Source organism: Leptonychotes weddellii, chromosome 6 (assembly GCF_054177405.1).
Source record: "Leptonychotes weddellii isolate Sample4059 chromosome 6, ASM5417740v2, whole genome shotgun sequence".
Lineage (NCBI taxonomy): Eukaryota > Metazoa > Chordata > Mammalia > Carnivora > Phocidae > Leptonychotes > Leptonychotes weddellii.
Genome location: NC_138374.1, coordinates 124,980,085 through 125,006,555, shown reverse-complemented (window position 1 = coordinate 125,006,555; position 26,471 = coordinate 124,980,085). Strand labels below are relative to the sequence as shown.

At 37.4% G+C, this 26,471-nt stretch overlaps 1 protein-coding gene across 4 annotated transcripts in view; it reads left to right on the top strand.

The window, feature by feature from the left end:
* The window catches only part of ESRRG (estrogen related receptor gamma), a 569,800-nt gene that overhangs the window by 502,464 nt on the left and 40,865 nt on the right, over positions 1 to 26,471 (top strand). For all 4 annotated transcript variants that reach the window (XM_006736794.3, XM_081825170.1, XM_006736791.3 and 1 more), the window contains 2 exons: positions 3,355 to 3,465; positions 7,124 to 7,285. In XM_006736794.3, coding sequence (XP_006736857.1) covers positions 3,355 to 3,465; positions 7,124 to 7,285 — 273 coding nt within the window. The remainder of the gene's footprint in view (positions 1 to 3,354; positions 3,466 to 7,123; positions 7,286 to 26,471) is intronic.

Here is a 26,471-nt window from a genome sequence, read left to right as displayed (position 1 = left end):
ATGTGAAAGAAGAAGCGATGTGAAACATTCTACTTGGTAGGTAATGCCAACTCTTAAAATCTTTTATTTAAAAAAAAAAGATAATAGGGGTCTCCACATGAATAGAAAATCCAATTGCCTTAATTAACTTCAAATCCTGTCACACATTGAACATTGTGGGTATCTTATTTCCTGGGAGAAATCTTACTTTTCAACTTTTTCAAAACTGATTACTAGTGAAGTCCAGACAGAAATGGTTTGTATTTCGACGGACTGAGGAAGGAAAGAGACAGGCTTCGTCACTTTGGATTCGATTGATGTCTCTTTAGGGCAAATCTGGATTTCCTAGGTCCTGATTATAAATACTGTTGTTTATCCTTGTGTCTGCTAAACTATTTGGAGACTTTTAAATGCATTAGGTGAATTGGATAATTGTCAGGTCTCTGCTTAAGTTTGTACTGTGTGCTTATAGGTAAGCACACATGAGGGGATAGCATCCTCATTTTTGGTAGAATTTGGATTCGATTCTGTATCTATTCTAAAATAATATCTAAAATGACATTATTAATGACAGGGATGAGCAGTACATAGAATGGGATACCAAGTAATTCTATAAATCATTTAGACATCAAATGAGTATGATTATTTGGCTTGTACCCTTTGAATTATCTTACCACTCCATCATACCTCAATCTGTTTCCCTCAGAACTGAGGCAAGGTAGACCATTATTCCATGGGGATAGATTTTTAATAAATGATCATGATGCAAAATATATATCAGTGAAGTAATATAGCAATATTTCAACAAAACAGACACAATAACCTCCTTATTTTCCTTGGCATTTTAAGGTTTATGACATATCTTAATAATGCATGTGTATCATATCCAAACATATTAATATATTATGTAAATATAATATTGGATCATTACAGCAAAACATCCAGAAGGATATTGTCTTTATATCCATCTTATATTTGGAAAAAGGAACTCATCCAAGTTTACAGAGCCAGTTAATTAAAGAGCCAGAAAAAAAACTCAACCATTCTGCCTTGGAAACTATGCTTTATTTTTTTAAAACATATTCTTCACCTAATATTTAGGAGTAAATTATTATGCTATTATAGTTGGAAACATTAAAAGGGGGATCTTTAATCTTTTCACAAAATCATTATAACAGACTGTGGATCTGGCTAACAAGTTTATATAAATTGATGATACATATTGCATTTTGATAGATGCAAGGCAAACAATTTTAGACTAGATAACCCAAGACATTTTCTATAAAATAGGAGTACTTACAATTACATTAAAATATTCTTATCTGGTGCCTTTTAATATCTTTTTTTTTCCCTCTGAATGCTCTTCATTTTTTTATAGATAGGTATTTCTTTTTTAACTCAATGTATCCTTTGCATTTATTCCTACCAGTGAGAAATTACGGTTTAAACCTATGTGTTGTCAAGTGCAATAGAGGTAGAATCTTCAGTTATAGTGTTTGATTTACAGTATTTTAAACATTTTGATTAAATATTTCTGTTCTTTGTATTCTGTGTTTCATCTCTATGAAATCAACATCCTAATACAATGAAGTGTAGTATCCCAGTTACACAGTTTGTTTGCCATCTAGTTTTGTACACTAGAAATTAGATGAACAAGGGAACAGAGCTCTACTGTAGGCAGAAAGTGCTTTAAAAGCAGCAGTAAGGAAATACAGCTTCTTCGCGACTCACAAGCGCTACTATTTTCAGTAAATACTTAGGCACTATACTAATGTCTTTGTTTTGTGAAATTTGCTGTCAAAACCTACTTAATTGCTCTTGAAGTCATCTCCTGATTTCATTTAAATGCTGCTCGGACGTTTCAGTATGACATTTCAGGCTTTATCTAGAAACAAGTGTGTATTTCCGTGTTTCATTGAAAGATAATCAACTCTTAAAGTTGTATTATTAAGATAATATGAAAAATTGTGTTTTACTTTATCTCATGATAGAATAGTAATCCTTAACATTCGAGTATCTATATTCACTTCAGGGTTCACACAGAACTGTGTCAGCGTTTCCCAAACTGTGTCGCATAACTCAGAGAACCCACAATTCACATGTTCCATGGGATATTCATAAATATTCCCAAGACCAGATCTTTGGTAAAATTGGTTTGCAAAGCATTGCATAGGCTGTATCTCCTTCTGAGAGTCTTACAGAGGTCATTTGCATTTTAAAGGCTCTGAGAGGCCTTTCAGTAAAATAATCATACTGATGATGCTGTGGAACCAAATCTATTTTCTAAACATTTTGGGAAACACCATGTACAGCGAACTACTCGGTTGAATTTAGTAAGGGATGATGTTACACTGTTTTATCAATTAAGATAATATCATAGAATGAGTCTCTGCCTTGCTCTTACTCCCAAGTAACCTCTGTATTAGATAAAGTGTTACATGGTCCTGTCCTAAACTTCACCATGACAGACTGGTAACCAAGTTATTAACAAGCTCTTCTCACCACTCCCCCCTATACATGAAACATTTATTTTTAATTCCTTTCTTTACCTTTTACCTCTTTCCTCAATCTTTTAAATCCCATGCCAGCAAAAACTGCTGCATCTTGACCCAACCCATCACTCTTTGGGAAGTTTTAGTAACTGCCTGTCTACCTCCTTTTCTGGCTTCACCCTTAGCTCTGCCTCACGAGCACAGCCCTCTTGCGACATCCTAGCCTTCTGAATTCTTTCAGGAAGCTCCTCTTTCTGTCCCATGTCTAGTCCAAACTTACTCCCAGTTTTCTCTCATTTGGAAGAAAAAACAAATGTGTGCCAAAATGTAAATAACATTCTCCTCTGAGACATGTTGACATTATAATAGGGAACAAGCCTTACATCTCATCTTGCAGAGTGTAATTCCAGCTTTCCACAGCATGAAGGTGTCTTCAGTTCACTTAAATTCCATGGGTCCGTAGTGAACCCTCTGGTAGACTAGGGAGGGATGGATCACTCTTACGCGGTCAGCTTTCATGGGTGACTGGTAAAAAGGATACCAGATTGCCATTGTCTTTAATTTGAGAAACTAGGCTAGTACCAAGTAACAGTTTCTTTGTATTAACTCCCATGGAAATGTGCCTTTCCTTTGGTATATAAATGTGATTTTGATGGCCTTGCATGAAATGTGTTTCAGGTTTGTCATGCTCTCCCAGATTTGGTTTCCAACCACTGGCCATTTTGGTTTAGCCACCACTTTTTTAAACATTCCTCCAGTACCTCTGGACCATTCTGTGTTCTGCAGTCTGTCTCCACAGCACCCATGGGTGATACTCTATGTATTTGACTGGTCTCAAAGATGGATACGTCAGCAGTAAGCCAGTGCCTGTCTTTGCCCACAGGGGTGCGTCTTGACAGAGTACGTGGAGGTCGGCAGAAGTACAAGCGCAGAATAGATGCGGAGAACAGCCCCTACCTGAACCCTCAGCTGGTTCAGCCAGCCAAAAAGCCATGTAAGTACAGCAGACGTGTCTGGCTTTCCAGCACACAGAATCCTCCCAGTTGGCTCTATGTGTATCAGTTTTGGCATGCCCATCCCTACCAACTCCAAGGAGACTTGTCTTTGTTGGGGGGCTGTGGCTCTGTTCCCAAGGATTGCCTTTGAGGAGCAACAGCTACTCCGCTAATTATCTTCTTCCTTTTTTTTCCTATGATTTTCTCTCCCCTGCCCTTTTTTCACCTAGTCATTTTGTAGAAGTGTAAGCATATTAAGGCATAGCTTATATAGTGCGAATTTTACATTTACTGGTTATCTTTATTTCCAGAGGTACATAAAATGGATCATACTGTAATCATTAGTTCATTGGAGCTGTTAGTTTCAGATTTCACAAGAAAGTGATTTTTGTAGTTTTCACTAACTAAATGAGTATGACTGCTCAACCTCCCAATGAAAATACATTAGGAGCCTCATTAATTTGGTGCTATAGAAGGTTAACACACTACCTAGCAATAGATTAAAATAAGAATAGGCCCTCCCGATAACAAGCATAGGTTGATGGTTCTATCTCAGATGCCCTTGTGGGCATTATGAATTGTTTTTAAAGAGTCCATGGTTTTATAATGCCAGATTGCAATTTGAAAGGATGATGGGTACATTGCTAAAACGCAAGCCCCATTCTCTTTGTCATTAACTAGAAGGAGCTGGGATGTAGATTGAGGCAATAACTGCATCCCATTTTCTGAAAAATCAGTTCATAGTTCTAATGCAACAGAACTAGCCTTTTAGGATATTTATGCATAGAGTTTGTACAAGGCACTGAGAAGTGCTTGATGGAAACAGTCCCTACATTTAGCTGTCTCGGTCTCAAGAAGACACAACCAGCACTTATCAGAGGAGGCTGCATCCATAGTGGTTGTAGAAGAGACACGGGCAATGTTTGATCTGCTTTCAAGGGAAGAGAAAGTGTCAGCTTCTCATTCCGACTCTCCAGGAGGGGTCGCTGCTAGGCATCACACACGTGAGCATATGGGGATCTGTTAAATAAATAAAAGAGACCCTGAACTGTAAATGAAAGGACATGTTAGCTATGTCAAAGGAAAAACAACCAGTTTTACATAAAATTTAAAGCTTAAGTGAACATATGGCATAGTTTCCTTTCGCCTTTCCAAAAAACATTATGTTGATTATACCTTCAATTGTCCAATCTGGCATCTCCTCCTTAGCCTGCATAAGCTGTTTGGCATTCTGCAAATACAATCTAGGACTGCATTAAGCAGATTTTGCACATTACAGTAAAAAACTTTCTGATAATACAATAAAACGCAATAAACACTAATGCTTAATTTCATTAGAGGTTAGTTTTCCTAGACTTAGACTTAGTATTATACAGACTGCCCATTTCTCATTCATTTTACATGAACATTGACTGAAACCATTGATAATTTCCTCGACTGGGAGAAAAATGAGCTCTAGGCCGTTTTGCAAGTCCACATGATGGAGGAACATCTATGGTTTTCAGTGTAAACCTGAGGAATTGGGAAGTGGCTCGTCAAGTACCTTTAAGAAGATTATAGCAATTTCAGCGAGCTCCATTTGTCTGAGATAAAGAGGACTCCTAATAAATCATTACTCATTATCTCAAGGCCTCTGTGTTAATTTTCCTTAGTCCATCCAATTAGTGTGTTTTTGTAACAAACATTTATAAAACTTAATTTTCAGATCCTGTCAGATAAGTGTCAAGAGGCTGTGCATGGGCTTTGCTGAGAAAGTGGCAGAGGGAGATTTCTGGACCCTGACTGATTGTTTGTGTACTACAGAAGCCCAAGAATGGAAATTGGGTTCTATTGATTCTAATTAGGAAAACATTAAATAAGATTTACCTAGAAACAGTGCTGCTGGCTATTCCATTTTCTGAATGATGGGAATTTCTTAGCTTCAACCAGATTTCTCCGACCCTTCCGGTCAAGTATCCATTGACTTGGGTCAAGCAGGTAACCATCTTCCCAGGATGAAAAGAACCAGAATCAGGCTTTCCTTTGGGCACATTTTTGTGCCCTTTATTAAATACTGCATTTTCGTCTAATCCTCAGAAAACTCGCGGTTGCTGACAGGTTTTGTTGCATTGTCAGAGCAATGAAAGTTGAAACTTTTCCAAGCGTAACTAAAAATACAGGGTGTTGTTTCCATAGCATATACAAGAAACAAATGCCATTCTTAACAGATCCTAGAAATTAAAAAAAAAAAAAGAATCTTTATTTATTTTTATTTTTTTCCCTACAAAATATGGTGTTTGGGAATATTTCCTCCCAAATCTCCAAATCTGCATTTTCAATTTGGTGATAATTGAATATTACTGTCAATGAATGGTTATCTGTTGATTATTTGCAATAAATGTAATTCATATAGCAGCCATAATAATAGAATGTTAAAATGTTAGAAAAGTGGCTAATTATAGCTTGGATAATTTCCTTGTCATTTCGTTAAAGAAGACTAAAGGGAATGCTATGTTTTCAATTCTAAGATATATGCAGTCTTTTCATTTGGGGCTAAAAAAGTTAAAAACTTAGAATGAAAGGAAAATTATCTAGTAAACACAGAGGAAACTGGCTTTGCTCACGAAAGTCCCATTTAATGCCCTGGCTTGCTAGAGTAATAATACACAGAACACTGAAATATTTGGGTTTATCCTTACCCGTTTGTATCTCTTCACTCAGAAGAAAGTATAAAATCTAAAGCTACATATAGAAATTGAAAATAGGGCCAACAAGAAAAATCATTCTGTTAGCAAGGCTTTACCACCTTTCCATAAACTCTCACATGCCCCTGAGCAATAAAACACATTTGATGTGATGCTTTCCATTTGTCTCTAGTGTTTATTTTACGAAGGATTTTAAAAACATATATCACAAATTTCAGACAGATAAATCTGAACCAGAGAATGAGCTAAAGACAACAGATGAAAATAGAGGATTAAAGAATTAGACACTCCGAAGAGAAAATATTGTAACATTTAAATACGAGTATTTTTCTGGAAACGGATGTTGGCTGTATTTGAAAGATTGGCTGGGTGTGTGGGGAGGGAGAGCAAGGAGAGAAATTCCTATTTAATGCATCCCACAGAGATAGAGTTATATAGTCAGTAATTCACCCAGGCAGAAGGGCTGTGACCTCTGCTCTTCTTTAAAGGAATTAAGACAATTAATGACTTTCGTGCCCATTATGACTATGGGCGTAGGTAGTTCTTTGCCTTCCACATTATGTTCTATATTTCAGGGGCTGACTGTGGATTTTTAGTTTAAAGATGTTGTACACTATTGAATCTGCTTTCCCAAATCCCACTTAAGAATCAAAGAGCCAACCCAGAAAGCATCTAACTTCTCTTATCTGTTTGCTATAAAAAATTTCATTACAGGACAGATGCTTCATTCCAGCAAAGGCAGGTAGAGCAAAGAAGAAGAAAGGAATGCATTCCGTTACGACTGCAGTGGCTCATTTCTTCCTCTGAGTTTTTCTGAATGCTGTTTACTCTGCATATATTGAACCAGAAACAGAATAGTTGGGGTTTATTGTAGGCGATTGGAATGATTTGTCAAAACGCAGCATACTTAAGGGTTTGGGAAAGAGGGATGATGCTGCTAGTGATCTTGTAGTGCTCTGGTCTGATCCTGCAGATAACAAGATTGTCTCACATTTGTTGGTGGCCGAACCGGAGAAGATCTATGCCATGCCTGACCCTACTGTCCCCGACAGTGACATCAAAGCTCTCACTACCCTGTGTGACTTGGCTGACCGCGAGTTGGTGGTTATCATTGGATGGGCGAAGCATATTCCAGGTACATTTTCTGAAAAGAAAAAAAAATGAAACAGAAAAGGTTTCAGTAATTCCCTAATATGTAGTTTTAGGTGAATCTAAAAATTTCTCATTACTGTATTTTTTAACCTTTACATTGCTTTTATCATACTTAATTTCGAGCTTTGCTTGACCTTAATAGAATCATAAACCTTTCTCTGTCTGTACCACCTTGAACTCTGGTTATTTTTTTTTTCGTATGCAAAGGTACTATTGCCAACATAAGGTAAAGAGAATATAACTTTTAAAAAAATATATCTTTCTCCCTCTTAAAATTCTGAGCTTTCTCCTAAAGAAATCCTTCGCTTTTTTCTTTTCACTTTAAAAAATGTCTTTGTCAGCACACATCTAACGTACCTTTTTTTTTCCTTTTAAGAATCACTCATTTTGTTGTTCATGGTGGCTGTTTACATTGAATTGCTGTTCGTATTTACCAGCGCAGCTTTGGCTGACAATTAGATATTTACCATGAATTTGTACACAAGTTGTAAAAATAAATATTAAATAGACAACCTAAACCTTCTCAGGTGGTAACTTAAAAGTAGTATTTTAAAGTATCCTATTCCTTTTCTTTCCTGGCCCATCCCATAACATCAGTAAACACACCTGGTCACAAGTGTTGAGAATTTTAGCAACCTACCTGGATTATTTTTGTTTGTTTGAACTTTGATCTTCAAGTAATTTGTAAACAAGTTTTTGAACGATGAGCAATGTTTTTCTGGTATGGTGAACTTACTTCTGTCTCCTTAAACTAGTTTGTCTTTATGCTTGGAATGCTACAGTAATTTCTTTAATCAAATTGATGGAAGTCCCTTTCCCAGCCCACACTGAAACCAATTTCTTGGTCATGATACGCCAGCTATGTTGCTAACAGTCGTAACGAACTGTCAGGCGATATCGCAGTGAAGCTAATTTGAAGTCATTAGGTGTGCAGCGTTCAAGCGACAATTTGTTACAGTGGTTAGGAACACAGCTGACGTTTCTGAGTGGCTTTGTTCGGTGCAGTTCTAGATGAGGCTAAGCAAATTGTAAACTAATTTAAACATCACTCTGTATTATACTAGCTACTTTGTCTTACACTGTTTGCTAATAAAGCACCCCAAATTAAGTCAAAACTAGTTAAATAGGTGAGCTTCAGTGTGTTCTTTAGAAGATACCTAACAAGGGTTGCTACACGTACGAGAAGGATGAGAATTTGATCATATGGGTAGTTGAAGCCACATTTCAATTGTAATCACATCTATGTGATTTCTAAAAAAATAAAAGGATATGCTAAAAGACGTTAAGACATTTGGGAATTGTGACAGTGGGAACTATCAGAATTTGCTTAAACAGTGTATGAAAACTTATCCAGATTAAAAGTGCTGTGAAGGGTTTAGAGCAAAAAAATTTAACATTTGTTGAAGTATCCACACTTTTTTAGATAATCAATATGTATCATTTGTATTTATATATTTCATTACTTTATATGTATAGACATGTACAAACACGCATGTACATACTCACATATTTTATTTTTTTTAATTTTTTAAAAAGATTTTCTTTTTAAGTAATCTTTACACCCAATGTGGGGCTCAAACCAAAAACCCTGAGATCGAGAGTTGTACGCTCTACCGACTAAGCCAGCTAGGCACCTCTACACTCACATATTTAAAATACCATTGTTCTGGGACACCTGGGTGGCTCAGTCGGTTAAGCATCCAACTCTTGATTTTGGCTCAGGTCATGATCTCAGGGTTGTGAGATTGAGCCTTGTATGGGGTTCTCTGCTGGGTGAGGAGCCTGCTTAAGATTTTCTTTTTCCCTCTCCCTCTGCGCCTCTCTCCTCTCTCTCTCTCTCTCCCTCCCTCTCTCTCTTAAAAATAAAATAAAATAAAAAAGACCAAAAAAATCATTATCTGAACCCAGGGTTTCTCAGCCTTGACATTATTGATATTGGAAACCAGTCATCCTTTGTTGTGGGGGACTGTCCTTTTCGGGGTAGGATGTTCAGCATCTTGGGTTTCAATCACTAGCACCCTTGAGTTATGACAAACAAAAATGTCTTTAGATGTGGACATATGTCCTCTGGTGGGCAAAACTGTGCCCATCTTCCCCAACTGAGAACTGTTGTTTTAATCCAGAAATCAAGTACTATTATCTTTAATTCAAAGATAGGGACGTTTGAGGCATAAAGAGGTAAAAACACTTACACAAATTCACAAATGTATCCGATGCCTTCAAAGCATATTCAGCATTGCTTCCTGGAGTAGAATCAGGATACCGGGTTGACTGCATTTGAAAGAGCCACTTCAAAATAATAATGGTGATAGTGTTCATATTACTGATAACAGCAGCATGAAAGACTGTGTCACTATGACTCGAAACCACCCATTATTTTAGAGAACTCTGCACAGGTTCTCCCTGAATTAAGAGACGTGTTAAGCCAATATTTTAATATTGTCCAGACATCCCATAATAAAGACCAATAAAAGTCAACAACTTCTTACAATGCTCTCTGGTAAGGAAAAGTCAATGATAAATTTGTGGGTCCAGTTGTGCATCTAAGTAGAAATGTCAGCTTACAAAGGAACCTGTCACAGTAAAGGGGCTCTCTGGTGACTTTAGTGAAGACAGTAACTTTAAATAACTATGAGTAACAGCATTTCCAGTGGTGGAAACAATTACTATACGATTATGTGTTCAGTCTTAAGCTGAGGCTTAGAATTGGTGGGGACTGACGTGATTCTCTCTCCATAGCAAATGCCAGAGGAGGTCACTGTGGAGTGATGATTCACAGCCCTGGTGCTTGTGATACCCTCAGGGTGTTTAAATGATTACAAGGAGTGGCTTGGCTTTTCAGAAAAGGATTAGCCAAACAAGAATTAACTGGAATTCTTTTAAATTGTTAAATAATAAGCGTGCCATGCGGTGTTTTGAGGTAGAAGAAGAGGATGCTCTGATGTTAAGAGTGCTAGTTTACCCTGGGTTCAGGGAGGCTGGGCCTCGCAGCAATTTGGAGTATAGGATGGGGGGCTGGGAGGGCGGGAGACAAAGAGAATATAAAGATTAAGGTCACATTTCTGCCTTGATAGAAGTAAAATCATGTTCTTGATAACATGACCCAGTCCTCATAACTGGGGTCAGAGCCTGAATTAAAGTCAAATCAGAACTGAAATTTCACCTGTCTTTGTCTTAACTTTAAAACTCTTTGTGTAAGGCTTCTGTTAAAATTAAAGTGAAATCTTTCTTTAATGCTAAAATCTAAGCCTTTGCTCTCTTTATGCTGTTCTCAGTTTGTGTCATCACACACACACACACACACAGTTCAAAAATTAAGTTTAGCATCTAAGATAAGATCAGTAGCCTCTCTGCACTGCTGGGAATAGACTCTTACATCCTTGCTTTTGCTACATAAAAAAGTGCAGAATTCAACAAAAGAAAATATTGAAGAAAAATACATATGGAGTGGTTTTTTTTTATCAGTAAATCGAATTAGTTGACTTACTTTAATAAATCATATAAATGGAAAAGTGTGTTCTTAGGAAACATGACCATACTTTATCTATAGAAGAAAAAAGATCACAAGGGCTTTAGAAAATGCTTGACTTTAGTTGGAGGAGCATAAGGGCACAAGAACAGATGATGGTGCCCTAATAGCCCTTTTTAAGAATGACAGGGCCCCGCCATTAGCATCCTTTTATATCCTTGGAAATTGCTCATGCCTCGCTTTTCTGGTTCCTATCTGCCTGACTCTTTTTTATTTCTCTTTCAATTTCGTCCGCGCTCGGATAAGCGCATGCTAACACAATATGATTGAGCTGTAAAATGGAACGCTGTCGCCTCTAATCTCTTTTATGTAGATACGGAGTTACTGCACACTCCACTTCATTCTCTCCCCATTGTTGGCCTTTTTTAGAATGGGCTGCCAAGTAATGGAGGCTCCGCCAAATATTAGAGCTAGGTTTCACAGGGTGTGATAAGACGATTATCAGCCCAGCAGTCAGATCTATTATTGTTCTTTGTGGTTGATTAAAATATTATTATGTACTGTTACTTTGTTAGCAAAATGCAAAATGTGCTTAGTCAGATGGTGCTTAAAAAAGCATAACCCATATTAGCTGACCTATATAAGTGGCTTAAATATATTATGGGTCTCATCTGACAGTTTAAGAGAATAGAAGGGTATTTGAACAATTAAGTGAATGAATGTATTTTAGAAAAATTTTCCTTTATCAAAGATGGCAGATTTTCAGGTAGGTTTGTTTATTTTTAACATGACAAATTAAACCCTCGCTTGCTAAAGAAGAGGACTCTCTGTAAGTTTGGGTCCTCTTAGTCACATTTATAAAATGGTATCTTTTGGAATGATATCAAAACAGAAAAACTCTACAATTTTTACTCATACTCAGTGAAGGCAGGAAATATTAAGCTCTACAGGAAAACCACACTAGGAAGATAATGTGATCAGTCTTTACGTGTAGTTTATTCGTGTGAGAAACAGAAATCTAAAGTATAGAAACCGGTATTTTTCATTTACACTGAAGCATTTTTTTGTAAAAAAAAATATGCAATTAGAAGAATGTATCAAAAATTGCTCGTTGAGTTGGATTTTTATGTTTTTCTCAACAGAAGTATTGAGACTTTTCAAGAAGCAGCAGAAATCTTTAAAGAACATGTATAAACTATTTCTACATTAGCATATAAATTTTGTGGGCAAATACCCAAGGGTATTTCAAACATCTATTGCTAATGATGCTGTTTAAAGATTGTTCTATTGTTCTAACAGCATTTTATGTAGAGACCGATTTTTAAGATGATGTCATCCCCAGCCAAAGTTGTGGAGGTTTTTAAAATGCCCATTCCTTATCTTAAACTGGTAGCACCATTAAGTGATGACGATATGTGCAAAAAGACACACAAACAAATGTGGTGGAAATAATTACCATAAGATTATGTTTCCATTTATAACACAAAAATATGTTTCCACGTGTATATGTGTGTGATTATGGTTTGATGTGCGGGCCAAGGGCATGTTTGACTAAGAGAGAGTTATGTAAGTAGCACCTAAGACTCAGTTTGGGATCTCTATCACTGGAACTTGATAAATATTTTATTGATTAGTTGATTTAAAATATGCATAGCCCCAAACTGCTCATTGGCCCTGAGACTCCCCTCTCTAGCCCATCCCAGAACTGAATTTACAGGGAATTGTAATTTCTGCTTTGCTGTGAATGAATTGAAGTGATCACAGCCTCTTTTCTCAGGATTAATTTTTCTTTTGTGTATGTAACTTAATGATTGCAGAACTATGAAGTAGTTGAGTCTTTTAGTTAAGTGGAGAAAATATAAATTTTAGACCCAAAGCCTTGGTACTTTATAAATACTATTTAAATTATAATTCTATTCAATTACCAAATATTTAGAAGTTCTGTTTCATGTACCTGGTAGTTGTCTACCTCTGCACCTATCCTTGTGGTTTCCAAGGCTGGAATGAACCTGAAAGTAAAATCAGACAACCTAAGCTGTAGTGGAGTAATTTTTTTAAGTCACTTAATTGCCCTAGCCATTAGTTATATTGTGAAAATCAAACGAGGGAAAGAATACACATGCAAATTAAACACATATGTATAATTAATTTGCAAATTATAAAGCATGATCTAAATGTAAAATATCAGTGTTCATTTTAGTTCCTAAGATACTGCACATAGATTGTCATTTTATTGCAATTAAAACCAAGTGATCCAAAAAGTCAGTGTTAATAAAACCCATTTCAAAAGATATCCACCATAAACATCGGTTGTAATACAAAAGTAGGAGGGAAGCTTATTTAACCAAAAGGATCTGTGTATGGATATGGTCATCATTTGTCTTAGGTGGGCAGGATCATTAGCATCTAAATAATCTAGTTCATCCTTCTTGGCCAAACCTAAAATAACTGAATGTTTATCAGTTTCTGAAGTCACAACTATGACAGGGAAACAGGAACCAGTAAGTCGAAAAATATGTTATGAAAAAAATAATCTGAAAGGTCACCTAAGGTCCTTCATTTTCTGCAGCTACCCTTCCTAGAAATTAAAAAAATATATATATATGTAGACCGACAAGAAGTTGCCAGTTTTCCTAGACAGAGATCCAGTTCAAGAGACAACCCAAATCTTGTTAAAGATGCTCATAGAGATTGACTGTCACCACTGAGTCCATGGTTCGTGACCTAATGCCCGTTCTGTAACCCTGCTGGATTACCTGTGCTCACGTCATCTGTATTCCAGCGTTCCTTAGGCTCCATTACTAGGTGTCTCCAAATTATGTTTGCCACCCATACATAGCCATGCTATTGTATACCTCTAATCAAAAATGAATTGTACTTTCATAGTAATCATTGAATCCAATTTAAGTATTTGAGTAGGTGCCACGTACCCAACTCTATGCTTGGTACTGTGGGAAATGTAAAAGATATACATGACATGATCTCTACCCTGAATCATGTATCTCTGTCCAAATAAATATATACGCATTTTAATGAGATTAAGCTCTCAATACAAAAAGAACTAACATCTATATGGTTATTTATTGTTGACAAAGCACTTTCATAAACATTTATTGGATACTTACAACAATTCTGTTGTTATTCTCTGGGTAGGTTTTATTCTTATTATCCCCACTTTATATATGAGCAAACTTGAGAGTCAGGAAGTTTGACTCACCCTATTTATGTTACTTGGACCCCCAGAATATTTAACTTAAATGGCTTTTCACCAGTAGCTTCATTATGTCTTTCTTCCCTGTCCTCATCTCCTTCCCCTGTGTTCTGTATCATTTGTTCCAGATTATCTACCTACCTCTCATAACAAGCTTAGGTGAATGTAACATATTTGCCCTATCTTTCAATTTTGTCTATACATTTACAAAATGCAAGATTCAAGGAAAGGAGGATGAATAAAAAAGGAAATGTATGACACTTTTTTCAATCAGTGAAAATCAACGTGTTTGATAGTATACCCTAGATATGCCTGATCACAAATTTTAATGAAACAAGGTAATTGCCATTTAACTACTCATCGGAGTAGTTGGAACGTTCCTTAAAATTGGATGCTCCCCCTCCCTTACTGTGTTTGGATTCACTGGCCATTGAATTTGATTGAGAGTTATAGGTAAACCGGAGCAGAAGTGAGTCAAGTGACTTTCAACCACACCAAATATCAAAATGTTAGCTCCACCACTTAACCAACTTGAATCCATTCCTTCCTCCCTCCCTCCCTCCTTCCCTCCGTCTTGCCTTTCTTCCTTTCCATCTTTCCTTCCTTCCTTCTTTCCTTCCAATGGGCATTTAGTCAGCTCTGTGTCAGGCATTGTGCACAATGGATATGCACACGAGTATGAACACAGCACAGGATCTGCTTTTACGACCCTCCCAGTGTAGTGGGTAATTCGGAGAGATGAAAGGACAGCTCTAACTCTGGGATGTGGGCTGTGATGCTGCTGTCACACAGAGTCACATGAAAGCATGGAAGGAGCAGCATGGGACTAGATTCGTGGCCAAGGACCCCATCGTGAAAAATCTTGAGTTTCTTGCAAAGGAAATAGCATTTTATACTGAAGGCAATAGAAGCAATTAACATTTTTAACTCAGTGACATGATTAAAACTGCATTTTGAAAAGATTAGAATCTGAACCTTGAGCCAACTTACATAGAGAAAGATTACTCAGTGTACTTTTGAAAACAACACTGTTCAATTTCTGAGTGTTAAAGATTTCTGTATGTACCAGGTCCTAAAATAGGATACCATTTTCAAGCAAGTTCTTGGTAATTGTTAAACTCTTTTGCATGATGAGGTGATAGGATGAGTCCAGTCATTTGGTTTACTGTAAGTCATGATCTTTCAGAAGCCTGAAATAGCTTGAAATCTACCTGAAGATTATCAAAATATTGACATCCTATATACCTGGCCCAACTCTTTCTGTTCTGGAATTCTGTTAATGGAGCTGTTACTTCTGACTCTTAGATTCTTCTTGAGGCTACTTAATGAGTTAAAGAAAGACTTTTGTGTCTTGGGAGGAAATTGTTATGTGAGAGCTGCTATAATTAGTATAATTAATATATGCTTAAATGCTTAATCAAAATATCTTTTTTTTTTTACCTCTAAAACAAGAATTTGAGGGAGAAGAGCAGAACATGATGCCAGTATGTTTTGTTTCTCTCTTTGCTCCTTTTTGACCCTCCCTCCAACCCTAACCCCGCCTACCTTCTGTGGGCTGGTTGCACTTTTCCCCTGCGTCCCCCTTTATCTGCCTCAGCCAATCTCCAAATGAATGCATGTCTATCCTGGCCTTGGCTTTGACACTCTGGATATATTGATTAATAGTTGCCCTAAGCTCCTTTTAGCAAATCAAATTTTCACTTTTAGCAAGGATTTCGCCTCTGATTTATTCAGCAAAGTGAAATGCACTAAATTGACTTTGACATTCAGGGAAAATGGCTGAAAAACAAAGAGCAGAAGAAAGAGATATAAATTGTGTGGCAGCTGGAGACTTCAAGCATCAGAGAAACAGTTTTCTATAGAATACAGAGTAATTTAAAAGCACTTTTTAAACACGGAGAGAAGTGATGTCTTCAAAAAATTTAACTGCCGAGTTTTCTTTTTGAAAGAGGTTGTAAGTATTACTCAGCTGAACTCAGAATTTCTGGTACAAAACATTATACCAGCTATGTAAAAATAGCTGTAAAATAGCTATGTAATCCAGGATTGTATATATCAAAATTAGTTTATGAAAGCAAGGAAGTAACCTAATTACTTTGGAAAAGAAATATTCAAGAATAATCCTATACAAAATAGAATAGTTAGCTTGAAAGTGCTAGTACTTTGTAGCTGTGTGTGTTGTAAAGAATGGAACTACTTCATCACCATAAGGAGAATTTAAAATAATTTTGGATCACGATCTCAGTAGAGAAAAGCCATGCAACTGGCACTTCTGTATGCCTTTTTCCCAAGAATGTCAGCCTTGGCTGTGTTCTTTTATGTGACTTAAGCCAGCCTACTTCCTTGTTAGACCAAGGTTCAGTGAGTAAGTAACCATCAGGTTCAAGACACAAAGTGTGGTTTTGATATGTAAAAGGAAGTAGTGCTGGAGTGTCAATGAAGCAAAGGAAGGGAAGTTGAACTGAACTCACCAGGGGCACTTGGGGAGGAATTAAAGGTGTGAGGAGTATCAGGGAATATTTTTTGATATTGAGATCTAATAGACTGTTGCCTCGCTTCTGTGGAGGGATTATCAGAGCAGAGAAAGGATAAGGGGAAAGTAAAATCTACAGCTGGAATTGGGTGCTCATTGACCTCTTTCCTGTTCAGTATGACTATTCCTTATTAACTGAAGTTGGGGTCCACATAGTCAAGGTGCTCTCCCTTTAACTCTATATTATTATTCTCTTTCCTTTAATTTTCAATAAATCCAATTTATTTTATTTTAAAAAATATTTATTTATTTGAGAGAGAGGTGGGGGAGGGGCAGATAGGAAGACAATCAGACTCCCCACAGAGCAGGGAGCCCAACGCTCAGTGCTCCATCCCAGGACCCTGAGATCATGACCTGAGCAGAAACCAAGAGTCAGACGCTTAACCAACTGAGCCACCCAGGTGCCCCTAAATCTAACTTATTTTTTTTAAAGATTTTATTTATTGGGGCTCCTGGGTGGCTCAGTCGGTTGAGCAGCTGTTTTCGGCTCAAGTCATGATCCCAGGGTTCTGGGATTGCGCCCGGCATTGGATTCCCTGCTCGGCGGGGGCCTGCTTCTCCCTCTCCCTCTGCCGCCCCCACTGCTTGTGCTCTCCTGCTCTCTCTCTGTCAAATAAATAAATAAAATCTTAAAAAAAAAAGAGAGAGAGAGAGAGCACAAGCAGAGGGAGTGGCAGGCAGAGGGCGAAGCAGGCTCCCCATTGAGCAAGGAGCCCGATGCGGGACTCCATCCCAGGTACTTGGAATCATCACCTGAGCTGAAGGCACATGCTTAAGTGACTAAGCCACCCAGGCGTCCCAAAATCTAACTTATTTTGAATATTTCCAGTGTGACCCCAACTCTCCATATCAGTGGCATTTTACTCATCAGATGTCTTAACAATGTATCTGATCTGTCCATAGGCATGTGATTTCCCTAAAATCAAGCTACTTCTTTCCCAATTCAGCCCACTTCCAAACATCATAAATGACTCTTAATTAGACGAATCCAATTAGAAGAACCTATTTAATCTGCCCAAATCACTTTAATTTACCAGAATTTCTAAGAAGTTTATGCTATCTGATAAATAGATAACACCTCCATTTGTTTATAAATACCTTGATATTTTTCTTAGGAAAATTTTTCTTTTTCCCAGAAAAAAACACCACAATTTTTCTCTCTGAAGCAATCAACAACTTTTATGTTTTATTTATTTTTGCTAACTGTTTTTCCCCCCAGCGAGAGTCAGGAAATATGTACAAAATACACAAACTCTATGTAAAAGGAATGTTCAGCTTACGTTTCATATACTTGGATCTCTTATGGTACAGTGCAGTATTATTAAATGAATTAAAAAAATGTAGTACATTGTTACCTAGTTAAAGAGGAAAATATAATGGATAAACATCACCCCTTGGTAATTCTGAGAGTTATAGTCAATTCAACTTAGTTAATCCCAAAATTTTACCAGTCTACAAATCACATAATTTTGCTTCCAATACAGAAATTATATTTTTGTTGCCAAAATGGGCGTTAAGCCCTGACTGCAAATTATTACTATAAGATCAAGAAGGGGAAAGGACCAGTTTCTTCAGCTGGATTTAGATGAAGCAAGTGGATAACTGGATGTCCAGGTCAGCAGCCCAGACTGTCTGGTTTTAGAGAGTCATCGGAGCCCAATTAATAAATACTATCACTCCAGGGGTGTCTCTGAAGAGCGGCTCCCTCCTCTCTCTGCGAAGGAGGCTTCACACCTGCTTAACCTACATTAGGAAAGGATTAATTACCTGAAGTGTGGGCCCCTCAGCCAGTCAGCACGTTTGTGCCAGGGCACATGGTGGCCTCGGCTGAGGAGGGAGACAGGGAGAAGGAGCAGCTGGGAGATCATGGAAAGACTGGCTCCTCCCGATGTGGTCGGCACTTTAGGGGAAAAAAAAAAAAAGGTCCATCTGTACTTATTCTTGTGATTTTCTGTGTCATAGCAGAGCCCAGTGGCAGGGTATCTTCAACACAGATCCATATATCTGAAAGAGGAATACACTCCTGATGGTTGTTTCGCCTCTGCGTGTTACTCAGATTAATCTTTTGTGGAAAAACATGGAGTAACTATTGATAGCATTTCAGATTTATTTCTATAAGTTGCTATTTTTCTGAAGTAAAGTGTTTTATGAGAGACTTTCCCCAGAGTTTTAAAAATACACTTGTTTATTCAGGAACATGCCAGGAGGAATCTTTGTGACACCCTTTTTTTTAAAAAAAACAAATGAAATAATATTGAAGAGAGACCTCTTTCCCCCCAAAATTAATCATGGGATGACAGAACCAGAATGGACCTTAGAGATCATTTGCTAAAACTTTGCATTTTAAGTGCATTTCATTTACTAAACTGTAGTGGGCAGTGTGCTCTTTAGAGTTGGAGACTATGATTCAAATTCTGATATTGCTGCATACCATGAACTCAGTGTGTTTATGCGTAAGATGGGATAATAATGCCCACTTCATAGATTGCTAGGACAATTCTGTGGGTTAATGTTTGTAAACTGCCCAACCCCATCCCTGGCTTTTAATCGTAAGTGTTCAGTGAATGTTAAATGCCTTCACTTATAAATTCACTTATGGATAAAGACACTTACAGCCAGGAAAACTGAATGAGTTATCCAGAGTAACAAGCTAGTCAGTGACAGAGTTGAGACGAAAACTCAGTCTTTTAATTCCCAGTTGGGCATTACTGATATTTGTCATTGTCATTACCAGTTTTTCAGAAAAAAGTATGCATCCTTATGCATAGTATTAAATATTAGCAAGTTATCATGTTAACTTTATGTCTCTTCTATATTACATCACATTATATTACATTATATAATACATATACATGTATTTATTTGGACACACATTTCTTGAAGATAGACTAGCAGTGAAAATGTTATGGAAAAGTTATTGTGATATATTTTTAAACTGCATACTGCAAATTATAAGCAATACACCTATCTTTTCTTTTGTTATTCTTTGGTAAAGCCTGGGTATAATATCCGGATATATCAGATGTAAAACCCTTTCTGAGGGATTATTAATCTATAGGTATGGCTCAGAATACTTCTGTAGCATACAGGGTGATACAGTAGAGAAAAATCCCTAACTAAAGCTGGAGGTGGGGAAACATAGCCAAGAGGCCAAAGTAGCCTCAAGATTGCTCAGTGAAAGATCTTAGTGCAGAACTAAGTGTCTAGATAGCAGAAGGATAAAATAACATGAATACATGAGGTGGGCCTTATTTATAAAGCGTCTTTGAATATACTTCTCTGTAAATACTGATGCTATCTTTGAAAACAATGTCTCTGACAGATCAGTATATAACATTTGGTTAAAATTCTCTTGTGAATAATCCACGGATGCTAATTAACCTGGTTAGTTATCTGACCTGTTACACTCAGTGAGGGTTTTAGGTTTTGACATCTCTGTAATTGCCATGAAACTTTAACTCAAACTTCCAAGGCAATTTGACATATTTAGAATAGAATTATTTATTATTTAATTTGAGTCTGACCATACTGTGATTGTATGGTTGAATAAATTTTATATGGGCTGAGAGTGGGTGATATGTTATCTTCAGAACATCAACTATGATAATATTTGAGATATCTGAATATGGTAATAAGCTCTGTAAATTCAGTTCAACATTTCCCTAAACTCTTTGTAATATTCAGTTCCCCAACAAAAATACCGTGTGTAATATATTTTTGTAACAAGCTAATACCTATTCACGCCTGCACTGAAAAAATACATATATTGGAGGCCTCCTTGCTATCTGATCGGCCTGATCCTATATATAGTTGCTGTTCTTGGGAGTCTCTCCTTGTCATTATTATATGACTGTGAGGCAGAGTTGATCTCTCACCAAAATATCTTTTGAATTATTTTTTCTTTTGGATTTTTATTTCAAGAATGTTGCTTTGCAACTCATTCAGGATCATGGTTTTCATTTTTCTGTCACACATACTCAAGAGTCCTGAAGAACTGTTTTGAGAGTGATCTAAGCCAGATGTCAGCCGTGCCTCCTGGCCCAGTATTTCAGTGTTTTCCCCTCCACAGCTCTTTATCCCTGGGTTCTGTGCATCAGTGGTATCCCATGGACCAAACTGAGGGCCAGCAGCTGCCTGAAAGGATTTTTAAGAGGTTTTCAAACTATATAGAGAGGGGGTTGTTCTGAACCCATTTGGATTTTAAATGGTTAAACTACCTCAGGAATGGAGTGTCTTTATGAAAAGAGACCTGCCTACTGCATTAGGGAGGGTTGCAATGTTTTTACTTTAAGAAAGTGTTCTCCATCTACCTTGGCATAATCTGGGAATATGGAGCTGATTTCAGCAGGAGCTTTTGCTCGAGATGATTAAGGTCTCCTTGCATCTCCTGCCGTTAACTTTTGTTCTCATCTGCAGCAGCACAGTTCGGAGGTGTGGGCTCCATGTTGCATCCATACTTGGCTTGTTATCCTCTTATCAAGCTCTTAGCATCCCTTTGTTTATTTGAGGCGACAGGAAGACTGTGTAAAGGCTGCTTAGTCAGGGATATCAGCCTTGTTGGCAGGGGAGTGATTGCCAGTTGAAAAACAAGGCATTATTGCTCATTTTTTCCCTCTTATTAGTTTGATTACATTTGCAAATCAAATCAATCCATCAGACATGATCAGGCCTCGTCCGCATTTTAAGGAATAGTAATCTCCGTCTAATAAGATGCAAATGTGTCACATCGGTAAGTAACCAATAAATCATCGTCTTGTCTTTGGCAATCATTAAATATCAGAACCAACAGTCAATTTTTAGTATTTTCAATTTGCGATATGCCGCTGGAATATAAAGATAGATGGACGTAATTACACAAACCAAACACTATTTCAGTTCATTCCAGACAGCAAATTTAGTGGAAGGTATAACTGGCTTGTCATCACACTACATTATTCCTAGCAGTTCATGCAAAGTTCACAGACGAGCTTCAAATGGACATTGCTTTTTTTCAACTTCTAACAACGTCCCTACAATGGCAAGCAAACTTTGATGTAAGGACTTGAACTGACTTCCACGCGGCTCTTGCAGTCAGATGCCAACATGACAGGAGACACATGCTCTCTCCTATCAGAAACTCCTGGCAGTACCAGCTCCAATCTCCTATATTTTCTGTTAAAAAGAAAATGAACTCACAAGCGTAAAAAATAAAGAAAAACAAAAACAGCCAAGAACTCTTCAGAGAATCTGTACCATCTTCATCTGTTTTGACAGAAAATCTCCCTCGGGGCAGGAAGGGAGCAAAAACTTTTCATTTTTCTGAGTTTCACGTTTTTAGAGCTTCTCTGTTTGGACAGTGTATTCTTTTCATTTAAGCCCTTCTCTGCGAAGTTGTGCACGTATGCAGTGCCCTGATTCGGCCAAGGAAGAGAGTAAGTGTTAATTTTTGACACAATACTGATGTTGACAAATAAAAAATGTTATAATTCAAAAGATAAGAAATGAAATTATTTGGCTGGAATAGCTAATCTGAATGCCTTTTCCCAAATTATGCTTGGCAACTCAGTGTCTTCTGATGAACTGTGACAGTTGCCTATCCATCCAATCATTCATTCACTCATTCATTCCCTCATCCATTTATTCATTCATAGGAATTAACTTCTCACAAATGGAGGATCCTCCCCAATCTTGCTTGGCTCTGTTTATCTCAATACCGTCAATATTCGTACTTTTCCATCCTTTTCCAATAATGTCTCTTGTCTATTTCTCTTTTTTCTGAATTCTAATATAAAAAGCTCTTTTAAATCATTGATATGATGATATTTAGAATTTGCAATACTTCTCTCTTTGATTTTTGTTTTTCATCTTAGCCTCACCTAGTTACTGACATCACTTTTGTTCTTTTGCTTTCTTCTCGACAAAAGTTACTTGCCTTCTCCAGTGTAAGTTGCTAAATAGGATGTGAAGAGCATAATTTACATGACCTCAGTGCACCTGCTACTTTATTTTGGTGGCACTTCCAATCATTGACTGATTCCAGTTTGTCTCGACAGATTTATCATACTCTTTATAGTTAAAGCTTAGAGCTTAAGATTTGGCAAAGCCAACCCTTTGGCTTACTAGATTCTCTTATTTGCAGTGAGAAAGGCAAACTCTTTGAAATATTATTTAATAAAATCTATTATTTAAAATTGATAAAATTTCTTTTTTTTAAAGATTTTATTTATTTATTGGACAGAGAGAGTAAGAGTATGAGCAGGGGGGAGGAGCAAGGGGAGTGGGAGAAGCAAGCTCCCCACTGAGCAGGGACCCATTGGGGTCCCAGGACCCTGGGATCATGACCTGAGCCGAAGGCAGACGCTTAACCAAATGAACCACCCAGGCGCCCTAAAATTAAATTTCTGACTGCATTACTTATTTGTTTTAAATGTGTTGGGTACCTTCGTAACCTAATCACTGCTGAGGGAAGGATACAAAAGTAAACCGTGTAGATCCAGTCACAGTCTGTTGGGGATAAAAATAAACAAAGAAGCATTACTACACTCTAACTTTAGGAATCAGAGAAGGCTTCCTGAAGCCTTGAAGGCTTTTTGTATAGACATCCAGTGAAGATAAATTTATAGAGAGGTATTTAGATGTTTTAGTTAAGCATTGGCTTCCTTCTGCTAATGAAACAGTGTAGGTTAAACGGGCCCATTTTCAATACCTCTGCCCCATTTGTTAGCAGGACTGAGAAACATCATTCATTGAAAAATGAAGAACATTCTTCCAAATTTTAATAAAATTATAATACAGAAGTTGGCTTAGATTTTGGCAAGAAAAACAAGCCAGGAGGTTTCAAACTTAGACAATGAAAACATCCAGTAGCTTGAGGTAGTGGTCAAAACAGCTTTTGAAACAGCACACTCAGCTCCTTAAGCATCTCCTGTGTATGCCCGTTGGCTGCCGTCTGCATGCTGTACCCGTGGGAGGCAGAATGCACCATCAACTTATGAAAACAATTCTATGCTGCTTTTGCACCTCTATCGCCATATCCTCTCAAAGTTAGTAGATTCCCAGCCTTCTTTTCCTTTCTGCAAGACTGTGATGAATTTTTTAAATACAGCTCTGGTCTTTCCAGGTGACTGTTTTGCCAGCCAGCCCATGTAGCTCAAGGAACCCCATACATCGCAGCAATTGCCAGGAACCCCTATGAGCTACAGCTGATGAAAGCCATACAGCTCGTGCCTTTGAAGCTTTGTACCAGAACCTGATGCTCTCTCTAACCGATTTACATACCACCATGGTATGTTTAATTTGCTTTTTCATCAAATCAATAATGGGTCTAATTGAAAAAATTGGCAGTGCTGCGTGCAGCCTAACTACGGATCTCGATGTTTGCCGGCTAACAGGAATGTTGCACAGCTCTGTGTCAGACACCTGTGTTATTGGTGTTCTCCTGCTACTAATGCGTACAAAAACAAACATTAATACAGGTGAAGCATCTGCACCAATTGATCACTATGCTATGAGAATTAATCACCTGGCTTTCAGCTTGAAGAATAAAATTTACATCTTTAATGTATGAAATGTATTAACACACACGCTCGCACCATCGACATAGGGGGGATATCAGCAGTCAAGCACACGCAGTCCCATTCGGCTGTGTTCCTCTGGACATTCGGACCTGGATATGTAAATTCAGGGCCAGGTTTTGAGCACCTGAGAGCATTTTTAAAAGTTAGATCTGACACTTTTTTTGTCCATAGTGATTGGAAAATATTGGGTAAGTACTGTTCAGTGTAAGCGACTAACTCTTAGAACTCTGTAAAACTTCCTTCAAAAACTGTACAATGACACTTTTGGGTTGGAATTTTTTTCTCTCATCCCAATCCAGAATGGATTTGGGCAGCGTCATCATCATCATGGAGCTGTGTTCGTTGAGCACTTACTAGGTGCCAGGTCCAGTGCTAATTGTTTTATGTACATTACCTCAGTTATTCTTCAGAGCTACCCTGTAATTGTGGTTTGCTTCTGACATCACTTTATAACTGAGAAAATTAAGTATTAGAGGAATCAAACAATTTGTCTGAGCTCCCAAAGCTAGTACGGCAGAGGAGGTGAGATTTAAATTCAGATCTATTGGATTCCAGACCCTGATTTTTATCTACAGTGCTAATCCAAATTCCTGATATGAACTCATTCATTTTGTTTTAAAGTTCCAACTTGATTTTTAGTTTAGCACGAGGGGATCTTAAAATCTTTTGCTGGCATGGCAAAACACAGATTTCATTGGTGCGTCCCAATCATGTTGATATGATAGTCACTGCAGGATTGGCTACATAATTGGTGGGGTCCACTGCAAAATGAAAATGCAGAACTCATTGTTAAAAAATTACTAAGAATTCCAGGGTGGCAACAGCAGAGCATGAAACCAAGTCTGGCTCTCTGTATGGGTCACATACCCAGGAACTTGGCCTGGTATTGCTGTGAGAGATGGAAATTTTGCTTGGGGACAAGTTTCATAAATAGAGGAATGTTTCTTCAAGTCTGTGTATGATTAGGTCTGGGAAGATGCTACAGAGACCAAGACAAGCTATTTTTGATACCATCATTCTCAACAACTCGTCATTCATTTAGGAAGGAAAAGATGTCTTTCATTGCCCCTAACTGGTGTTTCCCACCCAGGGGTAATTTTGCCTCACAGGGAACATTTGGCGATGGGATGCCTGGAGACATTTTGGTGGGTGTAGTCAGGAAAGCAGCAGGGAAGGAGGAGCATCTAGTGGGTGGAGGCCTGGGAGGCCTGGGAGGATGCATCATACCGTCATTCTGCACCTCACAGAGCAGCCCCTCCCCCCTTGCTCCCCCACAAAGACTTATTCAGCCTAAAATGTCAACAGTGCTGAGAAACCTGTCGTAAACTATCATCCTCGTAAGGTTTGTGAGTTTAGTATTCAGTTTTGCAAATCTTATAAATGCATACATAAATAAATATGGTAGCTTTATTACTGAGGAGAAGGCCTACTTCACAAGAAGCCACCTTCATCAACCAGATCAATAAATATTTATTGGGCAGCCAAGATGCATTTGCTCCAGCACTTTGTGGCCAAGCTGTAAGTTTTATCTTTGGCATTTAAAAATAAAACGGAAAGGTTAGTGAACCCTGAAAAGTGACTGTGGCACATTTGAATTAAGAGCTTTCTTGGAAATTTCATAGGAGATATTTATTATGGGATTAATTACATATTCACATATAATGGAGAAAAAGGAGCCCTTTTAGCACATCGAGTAAACAATATGCATTTTAACAGATATATAAATATGTATTTATTCACCAAACAGAAACATTTTCTTAGTTATTTGATGTAAATAATGTTTATAAAAATTTATAAACATTAAGTGATAAATGTTCTAAGCACTCAGGTAGATGCTATGTATATTTAAAGACATTTGAATTTTTGACAGATCTTTTATGTGAGCGTATACAAATAACATCAGAATAATTCTAAAGATGTTAATATTAGTCTGGACATGCTTAGAATTGGTGAGCTGGGATGGATATGTCATAAGCTTGTCAATGAGTTGTATAAAGTTTATATAAAGTCATTATATGTAAAAAACATTGCTATATTGCATAAATACTTTGGTAATTATTCATAAGCATGTATGAGGCTATATAATTCAATGCTTACTGGCATTTTCTAATGCTTAAACTGTTTTTCCAATCATTTAAGAGGAAAACCCAATAAACCATAATAACCAGATTTTTCCACAGAAACTCCCATTTCAATAAATTTTATGTACTATTTTTCAACTCAGTTTCTCTCCATTTTAGGGATAATATGTCAAATTTCGAGCAGCCTAGAGCATAATTAAAAAAAAAACAGGAAAAAAAAAAACCTCTAGGTAACCTCCAAACGTATTGTAATTGTGAAGTCCCTCACTCATAGGGCTACTTACACTCTTCCTTTGAACCATTCCAACTAGCCTGCTCT